A 10,412-nucleotide genomic window follows, 5' to 3' on the forward strand; every position below is an offset into this window, starting at 1 on the left:
TCTCTCTCTTCCCCCTCTCTCTGTCTCTCTCTTCCCCCTCTCTCTGTCTCTCTCTCTCCCTCTCTGTCTCTCTCTTCCCCCTCTCTCTCTGTCTTTCTCTCCCCCTCTCTCTCCGTCTCTCTCTCCGTCTCTCTCTCTGTCTCTCTCTTCCCCCTCTCTCCGTCTCTCTCTCTCCCCCTCTCTCTCTGTCTCTCTCTTGACATTCAGGAACAGAGGCAAATTTTTATGACAAAACATTTTTCAACATTTGTCACGGAGCAGCTGGGAGTCAGTATTTTTGATTCTCTCAGCACCTGCCCAAACCAGCTGCTGAGGAACATTGTGCTTTTCATATTGCACATACCATATACATTGTATTTTTTAGGGAAGCACCAATATCGATAAAGCAGAACCGTTTTTTTTTCCCGGTACTCACCGATACCAGAAGTCCCATTAAGGAAGCCAGGCTGCGTGTAATGACTCATGGCTGCATGACTTCCTGATTAGCCGGGAAGCTGGGCGGCGTGTAATGACTCGCCACCCGGCTTCCCGATTGGCAGGGAAGCCGTCCCCATGCTTCTCGTCACAAGTAAGCATGGACTCGGCTTTTTGGCCAATCGGGAACCTGAGCGCCGAGTAATGACGGGGCGCCCGGCTTATTGATTGGCCGGGAAGCCGGCTCAATGCCTCCTCGCCATGAGGTGACGAGGGAGAATGAAGCTGGCTTCCCGGCCAATCAGAAAGCCGGGCATCGCGCCATTACACGGTGCCTGGCTTCCTGATTGGCCAGCTTCCTGACCAATCATGAAGCCATGCAGCGAGTCATTACACACTGTGACGAGGGAGCATGGAGCCGGCTTCCCGGCCAATCAGGAAGCCAGGCAGCATGTAATGACTCGCTTCTCAGCTTTCTAAAACCATAAGTCCGGGTATCGGGCTAGGCATCGGAGCATTTGGGCGAGAATATGTTGGAGGAGGGGAACCAGGAAATGCAAAATATAAGCAGAATAAACTTCAGTGTTCCCTGCACCACTGCAACCCCTCACTAACAGATCGGGACTTCTGAGTGAAAGGAAGCCTAACAGTGACAATACATGGGCCTTGGTGGCCATTTACAATGCATGGGCCTGGGTGGCCATTTACAATGCCGGCTCCATGCTCCCTCGTCACGAGGGTACATGAAGCCGGCTTCCCAGCCAATCAGAAAGCCGGGCGCCGTGTCAGTACAGCTTCCTGATTGGCCAGCTTTTCCACCAACCAGGAAGCTGGGCAGTGAGTCATTACATGCTGCCCAGCTTCCTGGTTGAGCGGGAAGCCAATCAGTGATGAGGGAGCACGGGGCCGGCTTCTCGGCCAATCAGGAAGCTGGGCAGCGTGTAATGACTCGCTGCCCGGCTTCCTGATACCGGAAGCTCAAGTATGGGTGCTAGGTATTTGGGCGAGTACTCGCCCAAATACTCTGCATCGGCACCGCTACCAATACTAGTATCGGTATCGGTGCATCCCTAATATATATAAAATATGTTCTAACAAGAAAATGTCATGTTATCCTTAGCAACCAATCAGATCCCTTAATTCATTTTCAACAGGAGTTTCCCTTTAATTTGCTGGTAATGGCTTTAAAAAGAGCTCCTCTGTGTAGAACTTGAGAAGGATTTATTGGATGTTCTTTTACTGGTTTTTATTTCTAATTCTTCTGGTATAATTCTGGACGATGCCGAGTTGAGTTTAAGGAAAAGCAATGAGCAGCATTGGGAAGCCGATTCTGTTCTTACCAGTGGACCTCTCGCTCTTCTCCCCATAGTCCTTGTAAACATTGTTTGACTATATTTCATCCTTTCACTGCCATCTTGTGACCAAAACACATAACTGCAATCAACTGTACCATGGCAGTGACCTTTTCTATGTCCCTTAAACACATAAGTGCTTTATTGAGCCATGAAGGGGACACAGCGCTGCTTGGAGAATCCAGGCACAGAGCTAAATATATAGTTAAATATGGATATGGCATGGGTGGGCAAGTTCGGCCCTCCAGCTGTGCTTTAACTACAAATCCAGACATTCCTCTGTCTCTGGGGGTTATGCCTGACTGTCAGTCATGGGACTTGTAGTTCCACAACAGCTGGAGGGTCAGAGTTGCCTACCCCTGGTATATGAGTATTGTTTTACCTGGCAAAGAATTATCAATTTTGTTCAGCCACTCTTGTGATTTACACAGATCTGCCACACTGCACCACCATCAAAGTTACTCTATTTCTTCCTGGTTCTTATTTACGTATTACAGGTGTCTGCAGCACATTCAATGCATGCACCGTTTCACATGCTGTACATTCACGTCCGTCCCTGTCCTCAGGGTGCTTACAATCTAAGGTCTTTATGTTACATGCATATACACACATACAAGGACCAGCTTAGACAGGAGCCAATGTACTGACCAGCATGTCTTTGGAGTGTGACAGTAAACCGGGGGGGCCTGGAGGAAACCAATGCAAGCACAAGGGGAGCATACAAACTCCATGCAGATAGTGTCCCAGCCAATTTAGTGTCCAACCAGAAATGCTAATCGTATAATTAACCGTTACAGCTTGGCTGCTATCCAAGTCACAACCAAGCTGAATGGACGAGGGTCTTGGTGCATATTCATTGTCCCTCTATAAAAATAATTCAGCAGTGATGTTCCAATAAACGAACTCTTTGGACTGCCAATACTGGTGGTGTGCTGGTGACATTTATTCACCTCCAATACAATGGTCACCAAAGTTCACAATCATGGACAGTTTTTCTGTTCACTAGTTTTAAGTTTTATATAGAAGAGAATGTCTGGAATTGCAGGCTCCAGCGTCCACTTTGTGCAAGTTTGCATTCATTCGAAAGCAGCATTTCTCAACCTTTTTTTAGTTATGGCACCCTTTAAAAGTATGCAAAATCTTGAGGCGTCCCTGTCTAAAATGTCATGATTTTTAAGGGGGACCCCATGCAAAAACAGATTCCTCTCCCTCCTTTCACATCAGAGTCATCCTTTGCATCAGTAGCCCAACTTTCACATCAGGAGCTCCACTTTCATATCAGAATCCCCCCTCCCCCCATTTCACATCAGTCATCATTCCCCCCCATCATATCACAGTCCTGCTACTACAAAATGGGCACCCCTGAGGAGGCCAGGAGGCACACCAGTGTGCCATGGCACCCTAGTTGAGAGAGGCTGTTGTAAAGGGATCTGTGCTGTCACGGACGGAGGCTACATACAGGCCACGCACATCCCCCATCTACCCATAAAAGTTTTGTACAACAAAACCCAAAAGAACCCACTGACACCTGCAAGAAATGAGGGACAAACTACACAACCACACCACCAAAATGACCCTCTATAAAAATAATTCAGCGCTGCTGAAGAATATTGGAACTAGTTATGTCTGGTTCACTTTATTATAGAAAATACATTTGTCTTATGGAGCACAGAGCTATATACACTGCTCGCATAAACATTTAAACCCTCCCGAACAACCCCATCTATCAGTCAAATATTAACTGGCTAAAAAAGGAACTCCTGTGCCGGAGTGACCCGGTTTACAGTTCTGTGCAATAAATACAGATGTATATATAACTATAGGGGAAGTGATGGATATGGTGCAGAGGTGACGGCTGTAATAAACACTCAAGGTACACAGTTGCATAAAATATACAGTAGGTCACAACATGCATGCGAGTGCTGGGCAGAGTGCTAACATATATTGCAAGAAGTACTACATGAAGTGTGTATTAAATGCCCCAAGTCTTGCCTCTCTGTATGACCCAATGGTGGTTCCTCCCTCCCGGGTAATTCCTCACATGAACATCAATACAGCATGACCAAAGGAGATCTTAAAGGAGAACTATGGGGTTCAGGGCTTTTCCTTATAGTTCTCCTTAGGGTAACGGGAGGACACAAACTAGCGTCCTCCCGTCACCCTAGGCTCAGTATATAGGGAGCTACAGGCTGTTTTCACATGGCTCAGTAGTGAAAGGAAGGAAAAGTACCTTTTGTAAGCATCTAAAAAGTCAAATGAGGCAACAAACTGTGTATGGAGACTTCAGGCAAACAATTTAGTTTAGGCCTAGAGATGAGTTTTGGGCTCATTCTGTGGGGGAGGGGGGGGGGGGGGGGTCCTTTCATACATGCGTCAGCATTTAACTTACAAGTAGCTAACTCCATGAAGGGGACACCAGAGGCGTGTAAATCGGGGATAGACTCTTGGTGGAGATTTATATTCCATGTCCTCTGTTCCCCTCTGCAGAGCGTTCTACCATTCTACGTGGCAACAAAACTGAGCAAAATCCGCAAGCCGACATGGGACAAGCCCAGCCCGGAGAATTACGTGAGATCGGCCTTGAACACCGTGGGCTTACAGAGCAGAACCAATGGCTACCCAGCCCACGCCCTTCTGGTGAGTTAATGTGGACTGTATGGGGCACCAATTACTGTTTTTGTTTTTTGTTTTTTTTCAAATCTTGTGATTTATATGAATTATATTTTGGGAAAGCATTTCCTAATACACATGACCTCGTCCTCCCCCTCCGCCCCCAGATTGTCAAATGATCTAGACATACCGGTTTTATTAACTTTAAAGATATTAGTGGCTCATTTCCCGTGAAATATTGGCCATCCCATATCATAAGTGTATCTACAGTGTATCACATAGATAGTTCCATCGCTCAGGCTGGGTTCACAGCTGGGCGTTTGCTATATGCGTGTTTTTGCCCTTGCGTTTGCAGCGCGTTTTTCTGTCCAATGAAACGTGCGTTCGACGCTGGTTTTTTAACCGCCCTGGAGGTATGATTTTTGTTTTTGGTTTGTTTTTAACTTTTAAACTTCCCGCCGGTTCCGCCCCCCCCCTGCGACACGGACGCTCGAAAGGGACGGAAGACGGATGCAAGCAGCGGCCCGGAGGACACAGCTGGGATCGTGGACAAGGTAAGACCTACCGCTGTATTCCAGAGTGTGGCTCGGGGTTACCGCTTTGGTACAGAAAATTAACCCCGAGCGACACTCGAGAATGCCAATGGATACGCGCTGAAATCTGCACCATCGCGCGAAAATGAAGCTCAGGTACTTTTTTCGCGCGTAGGGCGTTCTTCAGCGCAACAAAACGTGCTGAAATACGACCAGGTGGGAACCACGCTCGTAGCAATTAATAGGATTTCACGTCTTGAGCGTTTTTCACTGCTTCGATCAGCGCTGAACCCAGCCTTAATGTTTTACTGAGGTCATAGTAACAAAAAGTAGATCTAAAAAGGGGAAAAGACATCATAACACTAACATTTTGGAGACACAAAGGTCCCACAGACGTCACTTTAAGAAAGGGGACCTGTAATATAGTTATAAAAAAAGAAAGGGGACCTGTGTGTCTCCGAAATGTCAATGTTCTAATGTCCTCCTCTGTCTTTTATATACTTTTTGCCACTATGAGGTTGTGAGGTTTGGAACTTCGATGTGCTGCACTTCTTGTCACATTTATCGCAGTTGGCTGAGAATCCTACAAAGCGTTGAAGGTTCAGATGCGGGATGGATTGTTCTCCAGCTTTGTATTGCTGTCTGTGCCCCTACCTGGGAGAGTCACCCTCCTCTATTTGTCCATTGTCTCCGAAAATGAAAGGGCAAATCCAAAATTTTGAGTTACCACCAAAACAGGAATCGAGTGGAAATTATTAAGTGGGAACAACTTCCCCCATGACAACGGTCTATGATGGGATTTCTCTCACTTTGGAGAGATCTCCTCCCACTTTCTGTTGTGTCTATGGTACAGGATGTGAAGGGAAATGTCCCAATAAGCATACATATTTTTATATAAATGTAAACAGGAGAATTTAATTAAAGCCTGTTGGGCTTTGCCCCAGTAAGATCCTATCTCCTGCACACAGATTGGTCGATCCTGAGACGCCAACCCCGGTACACAGACTGGTGTTACCGCCCCTTCCAGCATGTTGTTAAGCCAGATCCTGCTTTAGGGCCAACTTCCTTATCAGACAGTTAAATGAGGTCAGAAACCTGAGCTCTTAAAGGAGAACTATGGGGTTAGGGCTTTTCCCCATAGTTCTACTAAGGGTAACGGGAGGACACAAACTAGCGTCCTCCCGTCACCCTAAGCTCAGTATAATCCGACAATTGTCTGGATCCGCCCGGCTGCGTGAGTGACAGCTGGCTCTGCCTATCTAGAGGCAGAGCCAGCTGTACCCGCCCCCTCCCCCGTCCGTTTTGCCAGTCAGCGCTGGTGGATTTTAGCGGGGAGGGGGGAATCCAGCCCCTCCCCTGTCACGGCAGAGAGCTATGACAGGATCGAGAGGTGAGCAAACGCCGGTATGTGTTCTCTCACCTCCCGATCTATTGAGCCGACCTGCGACAGTCTCATTGTCACAGGTCGGCTTGAACTATGAGGTGAGTGAAAAGCACTCACCTCATAGTCCTTCTTTAAAGCGGACCTTTACCCCCTTTCACTAAAAATCAAATCATGATGCAGCTCTGCATGCTGGTTTAACATCCTCTTACATTTATTAGATAAACAAGCATGTTTTTAATTTACTTACAAATAGTTTGTCACTTCCTGGTCCAGTTTTGGCACAAATTATGTAATCGTGCCCAAGCATTGCATCCTGGGAAGGTGACGTCAGCAGAGCATTGCTGGAAAATCTCATCTGTAATCTCACAAGATCTCAGGGAAAGGCATTTTCCTCCCCCGAGGTGATGTACATGGTCACATGTCCTAGTCACATGTGCCAGAGTTCCAGGAAGTAAAAGGAGATCTAGTAATCTGCCCTTAGTTAACATGGCCACTGTCAGAAGAATGGGGAGGGAAAGAGAAAGCCGGCAATTATCTAGAAGTATCCGATTTGTAGATTGTCATCAGTAAACATTTCTAAAGGTGTGTTTATTGTTATTTTAAAGAAATGGGTAAAGTTCTTCTGTAAGAAAGTTCATTCTGATGTTGGTTCTTCTGTTTCCTCAGGGTTGGGTCACCGGGTCTCTGCTTCCCTCCTGCCTCGTCGTGAAAATAGCTATGAATATGAACAAAGGACTACGGGCTCGATTTCTGAAGAGGGCCAAGAAAGAATAGAAGCTTGTTCTACCAAAAGAGTATTAACTCCTGATCGTTCCCTGCCTTCTAATGATCCTATAGAATGTAAAGGGCTTCCAGTGTATTTAGGGATGACTTGAAGACCCATAAATTTAGTCTCTGACCTCTCAATATTTGTTTTTTCTCCTTTTGCTTTGATGTATCTAAATCCCCTTTTTTACAGGTAGATTACCTTCAACTAAAACTAACTATGCATATCATTTATATTACTTTGTTTCTCTTCCAATCCTATTTAAGCTTGTGCTGATTGGGGCTTATAACAGATTAAGAATTGCTACTACTTTTACAATATGCGGCCACCTTTGTTTAAAAAAACACTCTTGGATGATCATATAGATACATGTGTGACCAACCCGATGGCTTACCATAAGTCTATAACATGACTGTGATTCTTACTGAATTTAAAGCATTACTTCATTTCTCTGGAATGTTCTCAACCTGAATAATAGTAAAAATGAACAATATTTTTTGCCCTGTTATTTAACTCTTGTGATTAGTGTCACTTTAAGTGACAGCTGCCACTCCCATTTAGATGGTTAACCTACCGAAACTGGAGGTGAAGGGTTTTTTAAAGGCTTCAACAAATGCAGCTCAAAGCTCGTTTTCCAGCTGGGTCCTAGAAGAAGATGGTTGAACACACCAAGAAGGTTGGCATTGTGGGTAAATATGGGACCTGTTATGGTGCTTTCCTAAGGAGAAAATTAAAATTGGCCAATATGCCAAGTGCGTATGCTCCTTCTGTGGCAAGACCAAAATAAAAAGGAAAGCTGGAATCCGGTACTGTGGTCCTTGCGTGAAAATTGTAGTTGGAGGAGCCTTGACTCTACAAAACCACCTCTGCTGCCTTGTGATACCACCCAGGGGCGTCCCGAGGCTGGGTGACACCCGGAGCGGTAACCGAGTGTCCCCCCGCCGAGACGTCGCTGCACATGCGCGATGACGTCATCGCGCACCCGCTACAGTATTCCGATACCTGCCGGCGGCCATCTTGGTGATGGACGCCGTCAGAGAGAGGAGGGTACAGTCACCCGGCGGGATAAGGTATGCCGCTGGGTCCCCTCCAGTCGGGCGTTCGGTCCATGACCGTGCGCCCGACTTTTCAGAGGGGGGTGACACCAAAATGACTGTGAGTCATTTTGGTGTCACCCCTCCAATGGTGTCACCCGGTTGCGGGCCGCACCCTCCACTGCTCCAGGTTGCAGAGTTTTACCTTTTTTAAATAATAAAAACTACACAAGGGAGGCGCACTGTTTTTATGTTTCCTGATAAACCAGCCACCTAATATTCAAATGTCATTTTACATGACAATTATTCGGGGTCCCTATTTTTCAAACTGTCACATGTGCAAAAGCTGCAAAAATGTGTTACCGCTCCTCCTCAGTAGGCAGTAGTTGCTGAGAGTTGTGGGGTCAGACACAACATGGCTTCCAATGGCTGACTTTAAATTAGGGCAAGCAAAGGGAACACACTCTTGCTGTCTGGTTTCTAAGACCAGCAGCTTTGCTTATTTCCAGCTCTTGTAGTTTCTAAAACGGAGAAAATATTAATGAGTATTTTGGTAGAAGAGACTCGGGGGGGCTGATTTATATATCTTCTGCCCAGTGTTTAGCTGGACGAATGCCGTTCGCACTGCGCTACTGCCACTGGATGGTGCTAAGAAGCATAGGAATGCTCTTTGGCTCCATCTAGTGGCGATAGAACGGCATTCACCCAGCTGTACCCTGGGCAGAAGGTTTATATATCATCAGTGGCCCCCTCATTGCCGAAGAAGAAAGACCCAAAAGAAATTGGCGGTGGAGAACATGGACCTGGCATTGTTGCAGGAGGGCAAGTTCCCTCACCTGACCTTACTCCGACCCCACTGGCCATGCCGCGCTGTGCCTGCTGAGAAATTTAGTTTTCAGCGGCAGCTCTATGTACCGTGAAAGCCGAGGCAGACGTGTGTGCGGGCGGGAGGGAGGTAGGTCTTATTTTCGGGGAAACACGGTAGTAGGATCTGGTGGATTACATCTTATTAAACCTATGCATAGGCAGATCTAAAATCTCTAGCTTTGTTTTCATTAAAATATTTGAATGCATTTTAAAGCCGTACATTAATCTGCCTTTATACTAGCTTCCTGTACTTCTATTAAAGGAGAACTATGGGGTTAAGGCTTTTCCCCATAGTTCTCCTTAGGGTAACGGGAGGACACAAACTAGCGTCCTCCCGACCTCCCGAGGTGAGGGAACGCCGGTATGTGTTCGCTCACCTCCCGATCTACTTAGCCGACCTGTGACAGTCTCATTGTCACAGGTCGGCTAGAACTATGAGGTGAGTGGAAAGCACTCGCCTCATAGTTCTCCTTTTAACATAAGCATTCAGACTTGGAGAGCAGAAGGCAGCACAATAAAGCAGTCAGGTATATGGAATTGCACAGTGCCGTGAATCTAACAAAAGCATATAACTGATTGGAGGAGAGTGCACAGAGATGACCTCATCAGTGAACTTCTGCTCCTATACTATCCAATCACGCTTGTGACTGAAGCAAAGAAAACTTCATGGTCAGGACTTGGCCACGGTTCTTTTCAGGGGTGTCTGTGTTAGCCAGAATTTAAAAAAATCTTTTGGCAAGTAAACCGCTTGACATGTATGTTTTTTTGTTTTCCAACTTTATATTTAACGGTTTGCCCACACCTACGCTTTATATCAGGCAAGTTGACGTCGGCCAAAGAAGCTTGGAGCTGTTGCAGGATGAACACTGGGACAAACAATGACTTTGAGACTAGACATTCCCTTTCTTGCATTTCAGCTGAGAGTGGCAGATGCCCCTCAATGTGTATTGGGCATTGTGGTACATACGGGAGCATGTTCATACGGGTGTAATAACATTGACATTGACTATTCATATATCGGAATGTATGCTCGAAGTTAAACATTTTGGCAGCAGACACGTACTGTATGTTTCATATGGGGTGGTTTGTACAAATTCGGGGGAGGAAAAGGATGTTTTTTATACTAATAAAATTAATTGTGAGCAAAATATGCATCATGTGTTCTTTTCCCACTTACATTGTATTTGCTGTTTGTTTGCTTTGTGTGCACACAGTGCTAGATGCAGTGGCGGAACAATTGCCAAAGCGACCCAGGCGGCCGCAATATTGACCCAGGGCATAGATGGGCACGGCCAGGACGAGGAACAAAGGGGTCCCCTTGATGCCACGTGGGTCGCTATGGCATCTCAGGCTGCTGGCTGTCCCTGGCGGCTGTGAGGAGGAACGCGCCACTTCAGATCACTGACAACCTGTCAGTGTTCTGTGCAGTGCGCGCGTTCCTCCTCACAGCCG

General features: G+C 46.5%; 2 protein-coding genes across 2 annotated transcripts in view; both read left to right on the forward strand.

Moving 5' to 3' along the window:
• Window positions 1-7,508, forward strand: part of HSD17B12 (hydroxysteroid 17-beta dehydrogenase 12) — a 64,172-nt gene extending 56,664 nt beyond the window's left edge. The window contains exons 10-11 of the mRNA XM_018554997.1: window positions 4,254-4,403; window positions 6,960-7,508. Coding sequence (XP_018410499.1) covers window positions 4,254-4,403; window positions 6,960-7,067 — 258 coding nt within the window. The 3' untranslated portion in view covers window positions 7,068-7,508. The remainder of the gene's footprint in view (window positions 1-4,253; window positions 4,404-6,959) is intronic.
• Window positions 1,775-10,412, forward strand: part of ALKBH3 (alkB homolog 3, alpha-ketoglutaratedependent dioxygenase) — a 23,199-nt gene continuing 14,561 nt past the window's right edge. Inside the window, exon 1 of the mRNA XM_018555027.1 lies at window positions 1,775-1,782. The gene's annotated coding sequence lies outside the window, so the exon portion shown is untranslated. The remainder of the gene's footprint in view (window positions 1,783-10,412) is intronic.

The sequence above is a fragment of the Nanorana parkeri genome, unplaced genomic scaffold (genome assembly GCF_000935625.1).
Source record: "Nanorana parkeri isolate BGI_ZX_2015 unplaced genomic scaffold, ASM93562v1 scaffold10, whole genome shotgun sequence".
NCBI classification, from domain to species: domain Eukaryota; kingdom Metazoa; phylum Chordata; class Amphibia; order Anura; family Dicroglossidae; genus Nanorana; species Nanorana parkeri.